We start from the raw sequence: 24602 nt of genomic DNA, 5'->3' as shown, positions 1-24602 counted from the left end.
TTATTATTATTATTTTTTTTTTTTTTCATCGGACAGAGACTCTTAAAGGAATGAAAACAGGTTTATTTATTTATGTAATTATCTATTTTATAATGGATTTAATAATGGAAGCATATGTAAAATATTTTTTTTGTATATTAAACTAAAATAAGTTTTATTTTTCTGAGCTTTTTTAAAACTATTTTTGGTCCAGTTAAAGATTATTTGTATTATTTTCACACTAATCTGCTGTTTATTTTCTCCATTAATATAATTTACTTTCTGTGCTCAGAAAGAGACTCAGCTCACACAGTCCCTCAGGCTCTCAGGCCGTCAGTGTGGGTTATGTGGGAACTGACACCTACGTATGAAAGACAGTCATGAGGCCCTCGACTGCCCGACTGCCCAGACCTGAACTACAGCTCCGACAAAAACACACAGCACCCTGAAAGGGCCGAACCTTTAGGTTCATTTCTAAAGCTATTCTTCTGCTGTTCAATCCAGGATTCCCAGCCACTGACGAGATCTCATATTAATCTGATATGTAAAGAACCTGAACTCAATAAGCCACGTTTGTACATTGTCTCAAAAGAAACTGACTTGTATATACATATAAACACACAAATATGAATACATTTGATTAAACAAAGCAATACTACACGCTTACTGATCTGAACAGTCCTCTAAATGGAAAAAATACAGCGCATCCAACAAGAAAGGCAGATAGTCAAGCACTCAAAGTGTGTTACTTCTGCAAACTTATATCACTTTAAAAAAAATGTACATAAATATGTTTTTTTTCATTTCTACACAATGATACACTGCATTGTGGTCGACATGGACATGCACACTATATACCTCCTATAGAAACTATACTCTGAATCGTTTGTTAACCTCTTGCTTTAGCATATTTTGTGGAGTCCCACAGGGATCTATTCTGGGACCTATGAAAGTGATGGCAAATTAGGGTTGCAATGGTGTTTTAGAGGTATGATAACCATCTCAGAAAATATCACGGCTTTAGGGTATTTCACTGTGTTTCACAATTCTTCTTGTTCTATTTATTATTAGTAGTAGTAGTACTAGTAGTATTTTTATTATTATTTTTATCAAATATGGAGACTCTTAAAGGAACGAAAACAGAAGGTTTATTTATTCAACAAATGCTCAATGTTTTTTTAATCTATTTTATAATGGATTTTATGATGGAAGCATATGTAAAATGTCATTTTGATACTAAACTAAATAAATAAACAAACAAATAAGAACAATTTTCTGAGCTTTTTGGAGATTTCTGAGTTTTTAAAGTTTTTAAACTTTTGTATCTGGCTAATGATTATTTTCATTATTTTCACACTAATCTGTCTCCATTAATCAACTTATTGTTTTTGTTAAAACATAGATTTTTTTTTACATAGAATTTTTAATAAAATGGTGGGATTTTCTGTCCATTTTTATACCGTGGTATACCTAAAACCAGTATAGCTGCAATATAACAGTATGTATATATATATATATATATATATATATATATATATATATACATACATATATACATATAAAATACTATATACTGCAACCCGATGTTAAATATGAGTTATTTGAGTGAAAAACTAAAGAGCCCACTCAACATACATGGTCTAAAGGGTTAAACCAGTTAAAGGGGTCTGAGAACGGATAGGCAGTGCTCGCAAGACAGCAAAAAAAATTACCCACAAAGCACAGCATGTGTAGCAGCCCCTCTTCCTGTACAGTGATAAGACCATAAAGGCTTCAGGGAGTCACTCAGACGCAAAGATTGGACACAGGATAAGGAGAAAATTACAGGCCTGGTTAGCGCAGGGCTGTATCAGACGGCCTTTCACTAATAACCTCCAACCACAGCTCTGAGGCATGCTGGGAGAGCGGGGGAGGCAGAACAGCGACCTGTGGGATCCTCTGATCACCAGCCGGCTGGAAAATCCCTTCATACCCTAACGGCCACATTACAATCCACCACAGCCCGCAGGTCAGCTCCACAAGACTGAACACCTACAGCTACACCTACACACTACAAAGGGTTAATCCGCCTCGTAGTTCAGTGAATCAGGAGCTCGGTAACAAACCTAAAGTCAGTCCAGCTTAAACTGATACAGTAACTGATCACAGAGTGTTTTCTGACTTAACTCGACTTAGTTCAGTCTAAAGTTCTCTTAACTCACATTTCTTTCTTAACTTCAAAATTTAGTAATAATAAATTCTACATTTTAATAACTCTTGATAACTCCACTAATAACCCCTTTATACCTCCATTTATAACTCAATTTAAATCTCCTTTAATATTTATATGTCTATTTATATCTAGTTTAATAACTTAATTTATAACTTCTACAATTTAAATCTCATTATATAACTTCATTTAAAAGTAAAAAAAATGTAAACGTCATTTTGAACTACGTTTAAATCTCCTTTTATGTACTTTAATAACTCCATATACACATTTAAAAAAAAAGTATAACTCCGAATATAACATCCTTCATAGCTCCTTTTATAACTTAATTGGTAAATCTCTGTTTTTAATACATTTTTATTGTACTTTAAAGCAAACTCCATATATAGCTTTTACAACTCAGTTTATAACTCACTATATAACTATATTTAGAATATTTTTATAACTCTATTCACTAACTTAATGTTTAACTACAGAAGTCACCTTTTATACGTCCATTTATATGTTCCTTAATAAGTCTATATATAACTTTTACAACTGAGTTTATAAGTCACTACATAATTTCATTCATAACTAATTTTATATCTCAATTTTAATTTATAAACTTAATTTCTAACTATTTAATCTCCTAGTATATGTCCATTTATATCTACTTTATTAACTTCATATATAACTTTGACAACTCAAGATGTATAACTTACTATTTAACCTCATTTAGAAATCCTTTTAAAACGCCACTTGTAAATCCATTTAAACCTCAATTTATGTGTACTTCAATAACTATATACAACTTTTAAAACCCAATGTATAACTTGCTCTATAGCTTCATTTATAACACATTTATAACTTTATTTAAACCCCATTTTATAAGTGCATTTATATCTACTTTAATATCTCCATACATCATTTATAACTCATTTTTTAACACAACTGTTAATTTAAATCTGCTGTAATAAATCCACATATAACTTTTACAAATTAATGTATCTATGTATTAATGTAACTCACAATACAATCATCCTTTTATAATGCAACTGATAACTCATTTATCATCTTCTTTATAAGTCCATTTTAAAAGTACTTTAATAACTCCATAGGCAACTCCAATTTTAACTCAATTTAGAGCACTTTATAGCTCCATGTTTTGAACTCTATTTATATCTACTTTAATATCAATGTATATTGTTTTCCAGTTGGTATTAATCTTGGTTTAATTACATTATTACAAACATCTATTGTAAAGAACTGTTTTGATATTATGATATTTATATTGTTCCGAAAAGTAGAAAATGATGTGACGTAAATGTGGCATTTTTTGGCCCTAATTTGAAAGTGATGTACAGTTAGTGATGTTTGCACTGTAATCATTTGCAGAAAGAACAAAATGTCTTTACAATTTTTGCAACATCTGTCATTTCTGACGTCAAATTAAGCAGACAAGCCAGCAAATCAAATAGAAACGCAATTCAGCAGTGATTAATGCTGTACTTTCAGATGAATGATGATGTGATGTAATCTCAATGTAGAAAAAGGAGAGTAATAACTCCAGACCTCCTCAGATCACTTTCAAAAACCATAATGACTGAATGAGATCATGCCAACCGGCCTCATTAGCTTTCATTCACCGCTAGCATTCTTCTGAAAGGAGTCGGGGTATTCCCACCTTCCCTCCCTCCCTCTTTCAGACGTCTGCCTCAGGTGCTTCTCCTCCTTCTTCTCCAGCTCCCTCTGACTCAGTCTGACTCTCCTTCTTTAATTGTTTCGCACAGACTCATATTTCAAATCTAAGCAACTGTGTCGTCTCAACAACCGAGAGCAACCCGAACCCAGAGAACGAGTGTTAAACTGGAAACGTACCCCCCACCCACTCCCAGAGCCCCCCACCTCCTTCTGCCCTAAAGCACTAATCACTCTTCAGCTATTAAACACCATGTACTTTAACTTTACCGTGAGAAAGCAGCCAGAGAGACATGGATCCAGCTCGAAGACATGCTAGAAAGCAGTAAAACTGAAACTTCTGGTTATTCCTCACCAAAAGAGCTAAAGGAGAAGCTACAGGACAGAGTGCGGACCCCAGCACACCGAGGAGTATAAGCCTTATCAGACAATAAGCCATTTAATACAGCAATAAGTCAAAACGCAGACCATTACTGTGATACGGTCACTGCAACACAGGTTTCTACAGGTTTAATGCCTTTAATGTAAAAAATACCATATGATCAAATATACCAATACATAATAAATCATTTAATTTGCTACCAATAATTGCAATAAATAATCAGTCGTTCCACTACACAACTTAATTTATTACCAGTTGGTAATGGATGCTATAAAACATACTTCTTTTGTAACTTCATTGATTTTTTGACTTATGACTCTATATAACTCTAAAAACCTCTTGCATACCTCAATATATAACTTCTTCTATGAAAGTCAATTTCTAGCTTCATTTATAACATCTCTAAATTACATAAACAACTCAATTTATAACTATTTCTATCACCTTTATATCTCAACTTATTTATTTATATAAACCCATCTTATACCTCCATTCATAACTCCTTTAATAACTCATTTTATAAATCACTCCATTTATAACTATTAAAAACACCATTAATAATTATTTTATTACTCCTTTAATAACTCATTATATAAATTGTTTGACAAATAATTTTATTGCTCTATTTATAATGTAAAAACTCCAATAATAATTATTTTAAAACTCCTTAAATAACTCATTTTACAATCCTTTTATTATTTATAACTTAATTTATAATTTTATTTATAACTTCATTTATAACTCCATCAATAATTATTATTTTATCATTCCTTTAATTACTCTTTTTATAAAATATTTTACAAATCATGCTATTACTCCATTTATAACTTCATTTATAACTATGTATAACTTCATTTATAACTCCATAAAAATGATTATTTTATAACTACATTTATAACTCTTTTAATAACTCATTTTATAAATGATATTACAACTCCTTTCCTGACTCCATGTATAACTCCTGCAAGATTCTTGTTTTTGCATGTTCATGCAAATGAAAACAATTATTTATCAGTGATGTTTTTCCAGTACCTCATTATAATTCTCAACATATTCAATATTCAAAATCAATAAATTCAGAAATACAAAACTATAGTCATAAAACAACAAAATAATAATAATAATAGTAATAATAACAATGGAAATAATAGCAGCAACAACAGTAATTTTAAAAATGATTAAATACCAAATATTCTTAAAATATTCTGAAAAAAATGTGATAGAATATCTGAAAATGTAAATATTCAATAGCCCTAATTTAGAAGTCCAGCTGCACTGAAGGTCACTCTGTAAGCTGAGTGTTGTTGGACTCTGAGGGCTTTTTAAGTGCTGTACATTACTACAGGGTTTTCTAATACAGGTCTGTGATTTGTCCAAACGTCTGTGAATCTATCCAACAGAAGATCACAGCACAGAGACGCCACAATCACACAGAAGCTCAACAACAACACCACCAAACCCGACTCCGCCCACTTCTGTAACTCCTGTTTGTGGCCGTTTTCAAAGTGATGACACACAGCTCCTAAAATGTGACGCTCGTCACGCTCACAGGAACAGGTGCTCCAACAGCCTGAGGGAGAACCGAACACTGTTCCCCACAGAGCACTAATACAGTCAGCTCCTCAAACACAGTCAGCCCCTCAAACACAGTCAGCCCCTCAAACACAGTCAGCCCCTCAAACACAGTCAGCCCCTCAAACACAGTCAGCTCCTTTAACACAGTCAGCTCCTCAAACACAGTCAGCCCCTCTAACACAGTCAGCCCCTCTAATACATCTCCCCAAACACAGTCAGCCCCTCTAACACAGTCAGCCCCTCTAACACAGTGAGCCCCTCTAATACATCTCCCCAAACACAGTCAGCCCCTCAAACACAGTCAGCCCCTCAAAGAGGGCAGTGGTGGCTCAGCGGTTAGAGCGCCGGGATATCGCTAACAGGGTTGTGGGTTCGATTCCCGGGCTCGGCAAGCTGCCACTGTTGGGCCCTTGAGCAAGGCCCTTTACCCTCTCTGCTCCCCGGGCGCTGGAGTTGGCTGCCCACCGCTCTGGGTGTGTGTGTGTACTCACTGCCCCTAACACGTGTGTGTGTGTGAGTGTGCGTTCACTACCAGATGGGTTAAATGCGGAGGACACATTTCGCTGTACAGTCCACACTGTACAGTGACGAATACGTGCACCTTTATCCTTTTACCTTTATCCTTTTAAACACAGTCAGCCCCTCAAACACAGTCAGCTCCTTTAACACAGTCAGCTCCTCAAACACAGTCAGCCCCTCTAACACAGTGAGCCCCTCTAATACATCTCCCCAAACACAGTCAGCCCCTCTAACACAGTCAGCTCCTCTAACACAGTCAGCTCCTTTAACACAGTCAGCTCCTCTAACACAGTCAGCTCCTCTAACACAGTCAGCTCCTTTAACACAGTAAGCCCCTCTAACACAGTTAGCCCCTCTAACACAGTCAGCTCCTTTAACACAGTCAGCTCCTCAAACACAGTCAGCCCCTCTAACACAGTGAGCCCCTCTAATACATCTCCCCAAACACAGTCAGCCCCTCTAACACAGTCAGCTCCTCAAACACAGTCAGCTCCTCTAACACAGTCAGCTCCTTTAACACAGTCAGCTCCTCAAACACAGTCAGCCCCTCTAACACAGTAAGCCCCTCTAACACAGTTAGCCCCTCTAATACATCTCCCCAAACACAGTCAGCCCCTCAAACACAGTCAGCCCCTCTAACACAGTCAGCCCCTCTAACACAGTCAGCTCCTCAAACACAGTAAGCCCCTCAAACACAGTCAGCTCCTCAAACACAGTCAGCCCCTCTAACACAGTCAGCTCCTCAAACACAGTCAGCCCCTCAAACACAGTCAGCTCCTCAAACACAGTCAGCCCCTCTAACACAGTCAGCCCCTCTAATACATCTCCTCAAACACAGTCAGCCCCTCTAACACAGTCAGCTCCTCTAACACAGTCAGCTCATTTAACAGTCAGCTCCTCTAACACAGTCAGCTCCTCAAACACAGTAAGCCCCTCAAACACAGTAAGCCCCTCAAACACAGTCAGCCCCTCTAACACAGTCAGCCCCTCTAACACAGTCAGCCCCTCTAATACATCTCCTCAAACACAGTCAGCCCCTCTAACACAGTCAGCCCCTCTAACACAGTCAGCTCATTTAACAGTCAGCTCCTCTAACACAGTCAGCTCCTCAAACACAGTCAGCCCCTCTAACACAGTAAGCCCCTCATACACAGTCAGCCCCTCTAACACATCTCCCCAAACACAGTCAGCCCCTCTAACACAGTCAGCTCCTCTAACACAGTCAGCTCCTCTAACACAGTCAGCCCCTCTAACACAGTCAGCTCATCCAACACAGTCAGCTCCTCTAACACAGTCAGCTCCTCTAATACATCTCCCCAAACACAGTCAGCTCCTCAAACACAGTCAGCCCTCAAACACAGTCAGCCCTCAAACACAGTCAGCCCTCAAACACAGTCAGCTCATCCAACACAGTCAGCTCATCCAACACAGTCAGCTCCTCTAACACAGTCAGCTCCTCTAATACATCTCCCCAAACACAGTCAGCTCCTCAAACACAGTCAGCCCTCAAACACAGTCAGCCCCTCAAACACAGTCAGCCCCTCAAACACAGTCAGCTCATCCAACACAGTAAGCCCCTCAAACACAGTCAGCGCCTCAAACACAGTCAGCCCCTCAAACACAGTCAGCTCCTCTAACAGTCAGCCCCTCTAACACAGTCAGCCCCTCAAACACAGTCAGCTCATCCAACACAGTAAGCCCCTCAAACACAGTCAGCTCCTCTAACACAGTCAGCCCCTCTAACACAGTCAGCTCATCCAACACAGTAAGCCCCTCAAACACAGTCAGCCCCTCGAACACAGTCAGCCCCTCTAACACAGTCAGCCCCTCTAATACATCTCAAACACAGTCAGCCCCTCAAACACAGTCAGCCCCTCTATTACATCTCAAACACAGTCAGCCCCTCAAACACAGTCAGCCCCTCAAACACAGTCAGCTCCTCTAATACAGTCAGCCCCTCTAACATAGTCAGCCCCTCTAACACAGTAAGCCCCTCAAACACAGTCAGCTCCTCAAACACAGTCAGCCCCTCTAACACAGTCAGCCCCTCTAATACATCTCAAACACAGTCAGCCCCTCAAACACAGTCAGCCCCTCTAATACATCTCCCCAAACACAGTCAGCCCCTCTAACACAGTCAGCTCCTCTAACACAGTCAGCCCCTCAAACACAGTAAGCCCCTCAAACACAGTCAGCTCATCCAACACAGTCAGCTCTTCAAACACAGTCAGCTCCTCTAACACAGTCAGCCCCTCTAATACAGTCAGCCCCTCAAACACAGTCAGCCCCTCTAACACAGTCAGCTCCTCTAATACATCTCCCCAAACACAGTCAGCTCCTCAAACACAGTCAGCTCATCCAACACAGTCAGCTCTTCAAACACAGTCAGCTCCTCTAACACAGTCAGCCCCTCTAACACAGTCAGCCCCTCTAACACATTCAGCCCCTCTAACACAGTCAGCTCCTCTAATACATCTCCCCAAACACAGTCAGCTCCTCAAACACAGTCAGCCCTCAAACACAGTCAGCTCCTCAAACACAGTCAGCTCCTCAAACACAGTCAGCCCTCAAACACAGTCAGCCCCTCAAACACAGTCAGCTCCTCAAACACAGTCAGCCCTCAAACACAGTCAGCCCTCAAACACAGTCAGCTCCTCAAACACAGTCAGCCCTCAAACACAGTCAGCCCCTCAAACACAGTCAGCTCATCCAACACAGTAAGCCCCTCAAACACAGTCAGCGTCTCAAACACAGTCAGCCCCTCAAACACAGTCAGCTCCTCTAACACAGTCAGCCCCTCTAACATAGTCAGCCCCTCTAACACAGTAAGCCCCTCAAACACAGTCAGCTCCTCAAACACAGTCAGCCCCTCTAATACATCTCAAACACAGTCAGCCCCTCAAACACAGTCAGCCCCTCAAACACAGTCAGCTCCTCTAACACAGTCAGCCCCTCTAACATAGTCAGCCCCTCTAACACAGTCAGCTCCTCTAACACAGTCAGCCCCTCAAACACAGTCAGCTCCTCTAACACAGTCAGCTCCTCTAACACAGTCAGCCCCTCAAACACAGTCAGCCCCTCTAATACATCTCAAACACAGTCAGCTCCTCTAACACAGTCAGCTCCTCTAACACAGTCAGCCCCTCAAACACAGTCAGCCCCTCTAATACATCTCAAACACAGTCAGCCCCTCTAACATAGTCAGCCCCTCTAACACAGTCAGCCCCTCAAACACAGTCAGCCCCTCTAATACATCTCAAACACAGTCAGCCCCTCAAACACAGTCAGCCCCTCTAATACATCTCAAACACAGTCAGCCCCTCAAACACAGTCAGCTCCTCTAACACAGTCAGCTCCTCTAACACAGTCAGCCCCTCAAACACAGTCAGCCCCTCAAACACAGTCAGCCCCTCAAACACAGTCAGCTCCTCTAACACAGTCAGCCCCTCAAACACAGTCAGCCCCTCAAACACAGTCAGCCCCTCAAACACAGTCAGCCCCTCAAACACAGTCAGCTCCTCCATTTAAAAGGGACAGTGGACAGATAAGTGCATGCAGTTCACATAATCTACAGCATCCACTTAGAACCATGAGGCTCAGCCTGTAAAACACACCAGGCCTGTGTTCACCAGCCTCGGCTCCAAGTCCAGCTTAAGTGTGCAGAATAATTTCCAGTCATTATCCCTCAGGTAATTGCTGTAAATATGGGCTAATGTGTGTGAACTGGATGTTTGGCCGGAGCAGCTCAGCCAGCGATTAACTTGCCCTGATTTCCAGGTGACCGTATTGCCTGAGCGCTCGACAACTGCTGAACCGGGACGTCCAGAGAGTCCGTCTATAAACACTGACCAAGAAATGCAGAGCTGAGTTTAGTTAAACGTCCAGTGTCCCATTTTCTTCTGGCCAGAGGAAGGTTTGAAAAGTGGAATTTACTTCTGAGTCAACCTCTCATCCATGACTCCACTCAACTCCACCCAGCTCCACCCAGCTCCACTCTGCGAACTGTGCTCCACTGTGAACTGGTACTAGATTCAGATTTCAAAACCAGAGCAACCAGAGAGGTTCACGTTCTTCTTTCAGCTCTGTTCCTGAAAAGCTATATACATGGACAAAAGTATGTGGACACCTGCTGCTTTGCTGTTTCTTAGGCTATTTAAAAAGAGTTTCGCCTGCTTTTGTTGAAGTAACTGTCTCTACTGTGCAGGGAAGAAGACTTTCTACTAGATTTTGGAGGAGGAGCATTGCTGTAAGGATCTGATTGCATTCAGCAACTAGAGCTAGAGTCGGTGAGGTGAGGTGATGATCAACATCCAGCTTCCTCATCACCCACCTCATCGTTCCCAACTCATGCCAAAAGTACTGGACTCCATCCACCATCCATCATTCCAGAGAACACAGCTCTTCCACTGCTCCACAGCTCCTCAACGCTGGGGGGCTTTATACCCCTCTACTAGCCCACACCTGGCATTAGGCAGCATGGTGCTAATAGCTTCATGATGTCTATCTGCTCCAGAGAGTCCTATTCTATTGGCAGTACTTCTTAAAAGGAACTAGACAAGCTGTGTCTGTGTATTAGCACATCTGTGTCAGCAATGGGTGCAACTTAAAGTGGCTGAATGCAGAATTAGAAGGGGTGTCCGCAAACTTTTTTTTTTTGATAACTCCAGCGTCCAGGCTTACTGACTACATCTGGGGTAAACAGGTGGAGGGCACTGGGTTTTAAGATCAAAGGAAACCAGCTGGACTAGTCCTGCTACAGGTGCAGCTGTGCTGCAGTGGCGTCACTCGGAGCAGGTAAACTGAACTCTGTCTCCCCAGCCGCCCTCCATCGGCCCACGGGAGGAAACTGCTGACACGGCATCTCTCTAAATTTCCCTACTCAGTGTGACACTCGAGGACCTGCCTGCCGCATGCGAAATGCGAGAGTTCCCTCATCCACTCTCTCTTCCTGCAGCAAAACACACACTGCAGCACTGCTCCACTAACGCCAAAGCCCCCCCACCCACCACCCACCCTTCCAAATCTGGCCAGTTTAGCACTGGAGCTACGAGGATAACGTAGCTGCATATCTGCACCTGGCCCAAACGTATTTTCTTTATATGCACAGATCAGCCATAATATTAGTACCACCTGCCTAATACTGAGTAGGTCCATCTCGTGCCACCAAAAAAAGCTCTGACCATTCAATGCATGGACTCCACAAATCCAAAAACCACCGGACACCCTCAGTCCTGTAGGTTGTGAGCATCCTTAGGTGCCCATGTCCTTCCTTTGAGCACTTTTTGGTAGGTACTGACCACTGCATGCCGGGAACAAGACCCAACAAGACCTGTCCGATGTTTTGCAGACCCAGTGGTCTACCAAATGTGGAGAATCAAACTGGAGAACATCAGCTGCAGATGATCAGAACATGGTTGGAGAGGATTATTCTGGAGGAGTACCATCTGCTCTTGATGGTTGAAGTGAGGGGTGAAGAAGATCATCACCATGGCCAGATCCAAAGAGCTCTCTGAGGCCTTCAGAAAGAAGGGTGGAGATGCAGAGGCGGAGAACAGCTGACCAGCATGGCCAGATCAGACCGTCCCAGCAAATTCAGCCCAAGATCGGACCTCGAGATGAGTAAAGAAGACGTACCATGACTTAGCAAGGTCCACCCAACTCCACCCAGCTCCACTCTGAACTGGTACCAGATTTGGATTTCAAAACCGGAGCAACCAGAGAGCTATATAAATGGACAAAAGTATTTGGACACCTGCTGATTGGCATGTTTCTTCTGAAATCACGGCTATTTAAAAAGAGTCTAAGTACTGTACTGATCAGATCTCGTCCTAAAATGTCATCAGGGTGATCTACCATCAGGACGAGACACACAAGCATGGTCTTCAATGGGAGGTGTGCAAGGAGGAAGCCCCTACCCAAAGCACCCTGTTCCAGAAGACCTGGTCCTGGTCTTCGTCTAGGTGTTCTCTGGAAATCGTCAGTCTTGGCCTGATGCTATTTCCTTTTTCCCCACATGACTGTAAGGCGTGAATGAGGGGATTTCGCCTGAACCCAGCGCAGACATCATAAGACCCTGTATCTTGTGATGTTGCCTCAAGACGATATTCACACACTGAGACCAGCATGGCTGACTACTCCCTGAGTATGGGAGGGAAGTGTTGCGTGCATCTAATGATAGCGGTAATTACCGACGATGATGATGGTGGATGGTGTCAGCCAGCAAATACATGAGCAGTTATTACGGACCAGAGGACCGACCTGACCCCGGCGGGGCCCGACAGTGCTCCACTGGAGTCTTAATATAGCCTCCTGAAAATAGATGAGCAATCTGCACTGCAGTGACAGATTTCGAGCATGCACGGGATTGTGGGATTTCGCCGATCTCTTGCACATGACTCGCTAATTTGGGCGCTGTTTCGAAAAAAGCTTCAGCGAGGGCGTCTCGCAGCAAAGCCGGCGAATGAAGTGCTCATGGGCTCTGGGCTGTGGAAATGATACGTTGTTGAATATTAAGTACTAATAATTAAGAACTAGTAATTAGTTACACTTACTAACGGATGGATTTGTACTTTCCCAGGTACCTTCAAATACTTTTCCAGTTCCAAATCCCTTCATTCCTAATTGAAGGTCCCATATGCTATATTTTCTCGTATTATTTCAAGTGGGCTTCACTTAAGCTGTAAAACGGGCCAATTCCAATACCCAAAAACTAGCTAGCTAACTAGCGTGCCGACACCATCCGTCAAGTCACAAAAAATGTCTATTTTTAATGGACTTATGCAATAACTAAACTTTGTGAGAAGGAGCTAGTGGTCCGCACTAGCAAATCAGTCAGCTAGGCTAAGCTATGCTATGCTACATGGCTACTGTGGATCGTTGGGGACTGGCGGTGTACCAGTACAACAAGCAGAGCTCATCATTTTGTCCACAAGTCCAGCATAAAAGAGGTAAATAACAGGGTGGTAAATAGGCAAATTGTAAAACCACGTCTGAGCATTTCTCACCCCAAACAAAGTCAAACACTCCCTACTTACAGATCAATTTGCAACATAAGCTCTCAAAACATGCCCTGCCCTCTCTATATCCTTTTCTGACTGATATATGTAAACGATCTCTGCTCTGACTGGCTGCCCTGTACTGCATCACATTCAAAAAGCAATAGCTTCAGTGTGAAAGGGCGGGGCTTTAAGACAACACATCACTGTGTTAGCTAACTACATGCTAGCAGTCTTTTGCAATCGATAGGGCGCACCCATGAGGCTAAGGCCTCATCCACATATCTCCCCATACTTTTGAACACATATTTTTATCTATCCGTCTCCACGAATCTCTCCCTCCACACAACACCACGAAGAAAAAAGGCCACAAAATGCTCATGTGAGAATGTCAGCCCAGCAGGGGGTGCTAAAACCTTGCCAAATTTATTCTCAAATTTCTTAAGAAACAGCGTAACGGCCAAAACAGTCCTAAATAAAAACAAAGCTCATTTTCCACCACAAAGATTTACTGTGTTCAAACAGCAGATTTTCTAAACTTTTTAGGAGTAAAAATCTTAAAAGCACACTCTGATTTATGTGGCTTTTTTTTATCCAAATGTGTACGCAAACCCTTCTGTCACGGCAAATTTCTTAAGAAACAGCGTAACGGCCAAAACAGTCCTAAATAAAAACAAAGCTCATTTTCCACCACAAAGATTTACTGTGTTCAAACAGCAGATTTTCTAAACTTTTTAGGAGTAAAAATCTTAAAAGCACACTCTGATTTATGTGGCTTTTTTTTATCCAAATGTGTACGCAAACCCTTCTGTCACGGCAAATTTCTTAAGAAACAGCGTAACGGCCAAAACAGTCCTAAATAAAAACAAAGCTCATTTTCCACTGCAAAGATTTACTTATGTGTTCAAACAGCAGAAATTCTAAAATCTTAAAATCACATGTGATTTATGTAGCTTTTTTTTTTATCCAAATGTGTACGCAAACCCTTCTGTCACGGCAAATTTCTTAAGAAACAGCGTAACGGCCAAAACAGTCCTAAATAAAAACAAAGCTCATTTTCCACTACAAAGATTTACTGTGTTCAAACAGCAGATTTTCTAAACTTTTTAGGAATAAAAATCTTAAAAGCACACTGCTGATTTATGTGGCTTTTTTTTTTATCCAAATGTGTACGCAAACCCTTTTGTCATGGCAAATTTCTTAAGAAACAGCGTAACGGCCAAAACAGTCCTAAATAAAAACAAAGCTCATTTTCCACTACAAAGATTTACTTACTGTGTTCAAACAGCAGAAATTCTAAAATCTTAAAATCACATGTGATTTATGTAGCTTTTTTTTTTTATCCAAATGTGTACGCAAACCCTTCTGTCACGGCAAATTTCTTAAGAAACAGCGTAACGGCCAAAACAGTCCTAAATAAAAACAAAGCTCATTTTCCACTGCAAAGATTTACTTACTGTGTTCAAACAGCAGAAATTCTAAAATCTTAAAATCACATGTGATTTATGTAGCTTTTTTTTTTTATCCAAATGTGTACGCAAACCCTTCTGTCACGGCGTAATGAACGACTAAGCTCAGTCATCTGTTGGCAACAGCCGAGCACAGCTTAACCTCGTGATGTCAGCCAGTGTTTTGCCTGTTTGTACGAAAATACTAAAATTAGATTTCTTAAAAATCATAAAAGTTAACAGTGAACAGAAGGCCGAAAACGTTTTCAAAGCACATCCAATTACCAAGGCCTGAGAATTGCTACGGAGAGTTACAGAACACCACAAATTGCAAGTTTTAGGGTGGAATTGTTCTTTTCAGGCAGAATTGTAAAATTATATGTCTAAATTTCTACTCAAACTGGTTTCAAGGAAGATATTATTTTACTTCTGACTCATAATCAACTTTTATTACATTCAGTTATCATCATTATCCACACTCCTCTGTTCAGCCTACAGGCCCACGCCTGCATAACTCACACATACAGTATATCAGTGTGGTAATAACTGTTAATACTGAAGGCATCTGCCCTGCCCATCCTGGCGAATCTATTCACAGTGGACTTTTTCGACTACAAAAACGTTGGAATGTGGATCCTGAGCCAACCTTGTCTTCTTCAACTCTGGATGAGCTTTGATCATCTTCACAACCCCCCTGTCTGGGCTGAAACACCAGCACAGGCCCCACAACACCAGCAAGCACTATTTTGGGCCGGCGGTGGCCCGGAGCATCTTGCATTGTCTCATGACAGACTCGAACCGGGTGGTGACGCAACGTGCAGACATTTTCACATCTAAACTTCAGCAAAGCTGGAAACTGGACACCATCCCAGGCCTCGCTCCGTGCAATGCCCGGCTCTCCCCACTGCAGGCCACTGCAAACACGCCCAGCGGTAGTCGCCAAGGTCCTCGCGAAGAGTCAAAGCTGGCGTCCATCGAGCAGCAAGTGATTTCCAGTGCAGAGGTCACCTAGAAATGACAATACCTACCCAGAGCTTCACAGGCCAGCCTCAGAGGAGCTGGCACGGTCACTACAGGCCCCATGCCTGTAAAAAAAGTTCCCGGTGCATTTGGTCCTGGTCTGGACGTTTGTGCAGAACCTAGGGAGTAAACCAGAGCTTTGCACACATGAGATCAGGTTTACCTGCTGTTTTCCTTTGCGTTCGAAGGCGGTGGGTGAAGGATTGTCTGGTTTTCTTCCATTTCCACCACACATTTGGTGCTCAGCTCAATCTCTGCAAGCCAATGGAGAAAAGTTGGGCTTATAATAAAATAAGTCCCCTCACAAACTGGCAACCATGCATTCACCCCTCAAACCCTCTGCAACTGCCTAAAAAGTGCAGAAATCACAGCCTACACGCTTATTTCCAATATTTTGTCCACTTCTGCAACCAAGCCCAGTACGATGGAGCACGAGCCCCCATTAGACACGAGCTGCGGGCTTATCTAAGCTATATCTGATCAAACCGATTAACCAGCTAAAATATCGATCCCAAGCTGAGACTCGGGCTGTAACTTACCTCTTCGGTTCATCGGGCGAACTCGGACAGCGACTTTTACCTTAGTATCCGACATTTTCACGCACTTTGTCGTTGTTTTGCTCAGCTCTTGTAACGGAGGGCTAGATCAACAACACACGTCCTGGCGAAGTCCCGCAAATAACAGAGCTCCCCTTGAAGTGTGTGCCGGCAAAAGGGTGGAAGAACCCGCCTGAAACGAAGCCCAGCATACCCAGCAAATCTCAACACATCTGCCCCCGTCTCCACCTCGCTATCTGGCTAAAACGAGCCGCAGCGGAGCTCCGGCTTCAGCGCCGCTCAGCATCCCGACCGCCATCTTCCGCTGGGAGCAGTTCGGCTAGCGAGGGGGGGAGAACCCGTCCAGTGTTTCCTTACGGACACGAAACGCACCAACACGGCCTCAGAAAGGCGACGTGAAGTTTTTAAAAGGCTTAGCCAAGCACAGACACACGGAAAATCCCCAACCCGAGGGGGAAATGAGAGCCGGGGCGAGACGGAGGCTAGCGGGGAACTTCAGCTCCACTCCCCGGGCTAGAGTGGGGGTCTCCCGCAGCTCGAACTACTGCCCACGCCATAACCTGACAGGGCCTTTACACCTTTCTCACCCTGTTCAGATAACTTTCAGAGCCCCGCAAACTTTAAACTTACACATTTTCTTACTATAAGATGCTTTAATATATAATTTTTACATCTGTTGATTAATTATTTGCATTTTGTTGAAAGAACCCCTAAATTACACCCTGTCAGGGGGCTTCTGTTATTAGCAAAAGTAGCTTAAATCTGCTAATCGCAGCATTTAACTCTATATAACATTAGAATAAACCCAAATAAACATAAAGTCAGTGGTCAGTGAGAGTGTCTACCTGTAATTAACTCTATATAACATTAGAATAAACCCAAATAAACATAAAATCAGTGCTGAGTGAGAGTGTCTACCTGTAATTAACTCTATATAACATTAGAATAAACCCTAATAAACATAAAATCAGTGCTCAGTGAGAGTGTCTACCTGTAATTAACTCTATATAACATTAGAATAAACCCAAATAAACATAAAATCAGTGCTCAGTGAGAGTGTCTACCTGTAATTAACTCTATATAACATTAGAATAAACCCAAATAAACATAAAGTCAGTGCTGAGTGAGAGTGTCTACCTGTAATTAACTCTATATAACATTAGAATAAACCCAAATAAACGTAGTCAGTGCTGAGTGAGAGCGTCTACCTGTAATTAACTCTATATAACATTAGAATAAACCCAAATAAACGTAGTCAGTGCTGAGTGAGAGCGTCTACCTGTAATTAACTCTATATAACATTAGAATAAACCCAAATAAACATGAAGTGGTCAGTGAGAGTGTCTACCTGCAATTAACTCTATATAACATTAGAATAAACCCAAATAAAAATAAAGTCAGTGCTGAGTGAGAGTGTCTACCTGTAATTAACTCTATATAACATTAGAATAAACCCAAATAAACATAAAGTCAGTGCTGAGTGAGAGTGTCTACCTGTAATTAACTCTATATAACATCAGAATAAACCCAAATAAACATAAAGTCAGTGGTCAGTGAGAGTGTCTACCTGTAATTAACTCTATATAACATTAGAATAAACCCAAATAAACATAAAGTCAGTGGTCAGTGAGAGTGTCTACCTGCAATTAACTCTATATAACATTAGAATAAACCCAAATAAACATGAAGTGGTCAGTGAGAGTGTCTACCTGCAATTAACTCTATATAACATTAGAATAAACCCAAATAAACATAAAATCAGTGCTCAGTGAGAGTGTCTACCTGTAATTAACTCTATATAACATTAGAATAAACCCAAATAAACATAAAATCAGTGCTGAGTGAGAGTGTCTACCTGTAATTAACTCTATATAACATTAGAATAAACCCAAATAAACATAAAATCAGTGCTGAGTGAGAGTGTCTACCTGTAATTAACTCTATATAACATTAGAATGAACCCAAATAAACATGAAATCAGTGCTGAGTGAGAGTGTCTACCTGTAATTAACTCTATATAACATTAGAATAAACCCAAATAAACATAAAGTCAGTGCTGAGTGAGAGCGTCTACCTGTAATTAACTCTATATAACATTAGAATAAACCCAAATAAACGTAGTCAGTGCTGAGTGAGAGCGTCTACCTGTAATTAACTCTATATAACATTAGAATAAACCCAAATAAACATAGTCAGTGCTGAGTGAGAGCGTCTACCTGTAATTAACTCTATATAACATTAGAATAAACCCAAATAAACATAAAGTCAGTGCTGAGTAAGAGCGTCTACCTGTAATTAACTCTATATAACATTAGAATAAACCCAAATAAACATAGTCAGTGCTGAGTGAGAGTGTCTACCTGTAATTAACTCTATATAACATTAGAATAAACCCAAATAAACAAAGTCAGTGCTCAGTGAGAGTGTCTACCTGTAATTAACTCTATATAACATTAGAATAAACCCAAATAAACATAAAGTCGGTGGTCAGTGAGAGCGTCTACCTGTAATTAACTCTATATAACATTAGAATAAACCCAAATAAACATAAAGTCAGTGGTCAGTGAGAGCGTCTACCTGTAATTAACTCTATATAACATTAGAATAAACCCAAATAAACAGTCAGTGCTCAGTGAGAGCGTCTACCTGTAATTAACTCTATATAACATTAGAATAAACCCAAATAAACATAAAGTCAGTGCTGAGTGAGAGTGTCTACCTGTAATTAACTCTATATAACATTAGAATAAACCCAAATAAACATAAAATCAGTGCTGAGTGAGAGTGTCTACCTGTAATTAACTCTATATAACATTAGAATAAACCCAAATAAACATAAAATCAGTGCTGAGTGAGAGTGTCTACCTGTAATTAACTCTATATAACATTAGAATAAACCCAAATAAACAGAAAGTCAGTGGTCAGTGAGAGTGTCTACCTGTAATTAACTCTATATAACATTAGAATAAACCCAAATAAACATAAAGTCAGTGGTCAGTGAGAGTGTCTACCTGTAATTAACTCTATATAACATTAGAATGAACCCAAATAAACATGAAATCAGTGCTGAGTGAGAGTGTCTACCTGTAATTAACTCTATATAACATTAGAATAAACCCAAATAAACATAAAGTCAGTGCTGAGTGAAAGCGTCTACCTGTAATTAACTCTATATAACATTAGAATAAACCCAAATAAACGTAGTCAGTGCTGAGTGAGAGCGTCTACCTGTAATTAACTCTATATAACATTAGAATAAACCCAAATAAACATAGTCAGTGCTGAGTGAGAGCGTCTACCTGTAATTAACTCTATATAACATTAGAATAAACCCAAATAAACATAAAGTCAGTGCTGAGTAAGAGCGTCTACCTGTAATTAACTCTATATAACATTAGAATAAACCCAAATAAACATAAAGTCAGTGCTGAGTGAGAGTGTCTACCTGTAATTAACTCTATATAACATTAGAATAAACCCAAATAAACAAAGTCAGTGCTCAGTGAGAATGTCTACCTGTAATTAACTCTATATAACATTAGAATAAACCCAAATAAACATAAAGTCGGTGGTCAGTGAGAGCATCTACCTGTAATTAACTCTATATAACATTAGAATAAACCCAAATAAACATAAAGTCAGTGGTCAGTGAGAGCGTCTACCTGTAATTAACTCTATATAACATTAGAATAAACCCAAATAAACAGTCAGTGCTCAGTGAGAGCGTCTACCTGTAATTAACTCTATATAACATTAGAATAAACCCAAATAAACATAAAGTCAGTGCTGAGTGAGAGCGTCTACCTGTAATTAACTCTATATAACATTAGAATAAACCCAAATAAACATAAAGTCAGTGCTGAGTGAGAGCGTCTACCTGTAATTAACTCTATATAACATTAGAATAAACCCAAATAAACATAGTCAGTGCTGAGTGAGAGCGTCTACCTGTAATTAACTCTATATAACATTAGAATAAACCCAAATAAACATAAAGCCAGTGGTCAGTGAGAGCGTCTACCTGTAATTAACTCTATATAACATTAGAATAAACCCTAATAAACATAAAGTCAGTTGTCAGTGAGAGTGTCTACCTGCAATTAACTCTATATAACATTAGAATAAACCCAAATAAACGTAAAGTCAGTGGTCAGTGAGAGTGTCTACCTGTAATTAACTCTCTATAACATTAGAATAAACCCAAATAAACGTAAAATCAGTGCTGAGTGAGAGTGTCTACCTGTAATTAACTCTATATAACATTAGAATAAACCCAAATAAACTCAAAATCAGTGCTGAGTGAGAGTGTCTACCTGTAATTAACTCTATATAACATTAGAATAAACCCAAATAAACGTAAAATCAGTGCTGAGTGAGAGTGTCTACCTGTAATTAACTCTATATAACATTAGAATAAACCCAAATAAACGTAAAATCAGTGCTGAGTGAGAGTGTCTACCTGTAATTAACTCTATATAACATTAGAATAAACCCAAATAAACTCAAAATCAGTGCTGAGTGAGAGTGTCTACCTGTAATTAACTCTATATAACATTAGAATAAACCCAAATAAACGTAAAATCAGTGCTGAGTGAGAGTGTCTACCTGTAATTAACTCTATATAACATTAGAATAAACCCAAATAAACTCAAAATCAGTGCTGAGTGAGAGTGTCTACCTGTAATTAACTCTATATAACATTAGAATAAACCCAAATAAACACAAATCCAGATGTTTGGTAAGCCGATGTGTTTATTGAACTCCAGGAGAGCAGAATGCAGCATAAATTGCCATTTTATTTATTATACTGCTATTAATAAAGGTTATATTTATATGTAATACCTGAATCCAGGTAAACCTGGGTTCTAATTTTATTAATACCTTATAATCAATATAATCAGCATTAGGAGACCCAATTTCCTTTAAGAGTAACAACAAGAAATCTTCAGATCGATTTGCTTCTTTTAGCATCGTATGAGTCCCCTGCACTGGCCGAGTATATCTTCACCGCATGGTCTCCACCGTCCAAGACAATCAGAGAGTTCTGCTCAGTCGCCACTAAACCCACTGGACGCACGAGTCCGTCCTTCACCAGTGGAGACAGCACCGGCGCTTTCTGCAGGTCACCCAAACTCCATATGAGACCTTGTTGGGAATCCGCCACAATCACATCCCCTCTCCTGTCAAAGGCAGTGTAGGAGATGTCCAGCTTCGTAGAGTTCATCAAGCTCAGGCTGAAACTGTCCACCTGGGTTAGCAGGACAAAATCCTTGCTGAACAGCTTCAGCCGTGTTGCTACTGGATCCCCATTGTGGCCTCTTTGGGCCGCTAGGTGCTCCAACACTGCAACACGTCCAGAAACTCTACACGACGTCACAGCTCTCGGGCACCGAAGCTCCTTCAGAACCACCACCTTGGTTAAGACAAGGTTCTGCCCAAAGTCCACCACTACCTGCCAAAGAGTGCCAGCTTGAGCATCAGTCACAAGAAAGCGCCCACAGTTGTCCACATCAACACCCCACGGCAGCTCAAACGGCCCGAAGATGGTGACCAGAGGACGTCCCCTGGAGGAGAAGACCTTAACTGAGCTGTCTCCTGCATCGGTCACCACAATGTGGCCGTTAGCGGATACTGCAACACCAAGAATGTGACAGAGTTGGGAACAGTTGTGACCGTAATCACCAAAGCTGTGCAAATATTGGCCCTGAGAGTCGAAGATGGTGACCTTCTCGTGGCCTCCATGGACCACCACCACCACTGCCGTTGATGACCCCAGAACAGCGACCCCAGTTGGATTGACGATTGTGCCCCAGCCTCCAAAGGCAGCGCGAAGACGCATAAGGCCCGAAGCCAGCCCTTCTGCCCCAGCTTGGCCTCCCCTTTCTAGGCATGGAGGACCAGACCAGGATGGGCCTGAACCTAGAGCGCTTAAGGGACGTCTTGGAATTCCTGCCGAACCGAGAAGGTCCTGAAGTTCAAGGAGGGCCTGGCAGTCGTAGGTGGCCCCGATATCGCACATCCGCCTGCAGAAAGGGCACTCCAGTTGGCGTAAGACAGGGTGTGCCACGGCGCAGACACATGCCAGACAGATCACATGACCACAGGGCAGATTCCTGGGCCTGCGTCCACTCTGCTGTGAGGAGAACCTCTCGAAGCACACCTTACACTCCAGCAGGTCAGAGCGGATCTCCGCCAGGATCTCCTCGGCCCCTTTCACCCTTCCAGAGCTGCTGGGCTGAGAGACCGGGGCTTCAGACATGTCCAGTTATTTCTGGGCTTGGAAATAAAGGACAGCAAGACAGCAGAGCTGCAGCACCATGTTTCCTACAGGCCGCTGGGTCATGTGATGCCCTCTATCAGAATGGAGTGCCTGTGCTGCCACCTACTGCTGAAAAGAGCAAATACATGCCACACAGATCAGCCATAACATTAAAACCAGGTGACAGGTGACTGAGAGGTTCTAGACAAATGGGTCAGAACATTTGGGAGGTCCTACAAATTTGGCAGAACCTACCAAAGCGCTCCAAGGAAGGAAACCATGGATCATGGGTGCCCAAGACTCATTGATGCTCTTGGAGGCCTCACCTCACAATTTACTGGACTCAAAGGTTCTGCTGCTAACCTCTTGACGGGTCAGAGCTGCTTTGGTGGCACAAGAAGGACTTGCACAATATTAGTGGGTGGTTTTAATGTTATGGCTGATTGACGTGGAAAAAAATGGTTTGCCAACTTTTATTAAACTTGTAATAATCATATATTATTTTATTAGCAATAATTTAATATTAAGCAAAAAATTCTATAAATTTAAATAATTTAATATAATTACAAAGTTACAATATTTGTATTATTTGTATTTTTTAATGTTTTTATTTTATTTTATTGTATATTATTTTATCTTTTTATTTTTTATATTAAATATTTTATAAAAATACACACATTATTTATTCTATATTAATATATTATTTCTCTGTATTACCTGTATATACTTTCCTGCCAGATTGTCCAGCTGTCCGGCCTAGAAAAGGTGATTTTGACCTTGTTGACCTTGATGTGTAAGCACTGCCTCTTCTTTCCGTACTGACAGTCTGAGGACAACATTTAGCCACAAAGCTAACAAGTATGACGTCAACTTCAGGCCAGCATCTGTACCGGGGTGTTAGCACGCTGGCCACCAGCCCCATCCTGAATCCCTACCATGGTGTTGGCACCCCCGCAGATCGGCCTTGCCCAGCCTCGCTACTGTGACACTAGCATCACCCCCGCAGTGACTGACGGCCTCGATCAGCATCGCTACCATGAACACCAGCCTTGCTCACAGGAAACAGACAGAGGTCAGCAGATCATTTGGACCCGAACTCTCCGTTGCCGAACCACTGCTGACCATTTCATGAAGCCAATGGTGGTCCGGCCAAACTAGCCCCCCATGTTTTTTCCTGTTTGGCTCAGCTTGAAACCTGACCCCTTTATGAGCGGGGCGCGCAGCGTGGCTGTTTATTTCTGTCCGGCGGAGACACTGGACACTGTCTGGGTGACACCAAAACAGACCATGCAGAGGTCATTCAGTGAAGAGTTTGTCATACCAGACACGCTTTCCTATCAGCAGCTCCACCCAGCTGCTCCACCCAGTCCCTGCAGGAGGGCACTGCAAACAGCAGCAGCAGCAGCCATACACTGTGAGCCAGGTAGGTGTTTCTAATAAAGTGGCCAGTGAGTGGAAGCACAAGGTGTTTCTAATAAAGTGGCCAGAGAGTGGAAGCACAAGGTAGGTGTTTCTGATAAAGTGGCCAGTGAGAGGAAGCACAAGGTTGGGGTTTCTAATAAAGTGGCCAGTGAGTGGAAGCACAAGGTAGGTGTTTCTAATAAAGTGGCCAGTGAGCGGAAACACTAGGGAGCTGTTTCTAATAAAGTGGCCAGTGAGCGGAAGCACAAGGTTGGGGTTTCTAATAAAGTGGCCAGTGAGAGGAAGCACAAGGTTGGGGTTTCTAATAAAGTGGCCAGTGAGTAGAAGCACAAGGTAGGTGTTTCTGATAAAGTGGCCAGTGAGGGAAAGCATAAGGTAGGTGTTTCTAATAAAGTGGCCAGTGAGTGGAAGCACAAGGTAGGTGTTTCTAATAAAGTGGCCAGAGAGTAGAAGCACAAGGTAGGTGTTTCTAATAAAGTGGCCAGTGAGTGGAAGCAAAAGGTAGGTGTTTTTAATAAAGTGGCCAGTGAGCGGAAGCACAAGGTAGGTGTTTCTAATAA

General features: G+C 41.5%; 2 protein-coding genes across 5 annotated transcripts in view; both read right to left on the bottom strand.

Moving 5' to 3' along the window:
- kif13a (kinesin family member 13A) overlaps positions 1 to 16671 on the bottom strand; it is a 92003-nt gene extending 75332 nt beyond the window's left edge. For all 4 annotated transcript variants that reach the window (XM_072692498.1, XM_072692500.1, XM_072692499.1 and 1 more), the window contains exons 1-2: positions 16344 to 16671; positions 15968 to 16058 (exon numbers count right to left, since the gene is read on the bottom strand). In XM_072692498.1, the coding sequence (XP_072548599.1) occupies positions 15968 to 16058; positions 16344 to 16398 (146 nt within the window). In that variant the 5' untranslated portion in view covers positions 16399 to 16671. The remainder of the gene's footprint in view (positions 1 to 15967; positions 16059 to 16343) is intronic.
- Positions 16672 to 21095: 4424 nt separating this feature from the next.
- LOC140537453 (E3 ubiquitin-protein ligase NHLRC1-like) lies at positions 21096 to 22678 on the bottom strand. The gene has a single exon (XM_072659731.1). The coding sequence runs from the start codon at positions 22618 to 22620 to the stop codon at positions 21307 to 21309; it is 1314 nt and encodes a 437-aa protein (XP_072515832.1). The 5' UTR covers positions 22621 to 22678; the 3' UTR covers positions 21096 to 21306.
- Positions 22679 to 24602: the final 1924 nt, after the last annotated feature.

The sequence above is a fragment of the Salminus brasiliensis genome, chromosome 1 (genome assembly GCF_030463535.1).
Source record: "Salminus brasiliensis chromosome 1, fSalBra1.hap2, whole genome shotgun sequence".
Lineage (NCBI taxonomy): Eukaryota > Metazoa > Chordata > Actinopteri > Characiformes > Bryconidae > Salminus > Salminus brasiliensis.
The sequence above is the reverse complement of the archived record's forward strand: the minus strand, read 5'-3'. Positions and strand labels throughout refer to the sequence as shown.

Bases quoted from the DNA above. Each gene is read 5' to 3' on its own strand.
- LOC140537453 (XM_072659731.1), bottom strand. From the start codon at position 22,620: ATGTCTGAAGCCCCGGTCTCTCAGCCCAGCAGCTCTGGAAGGGTGAAA.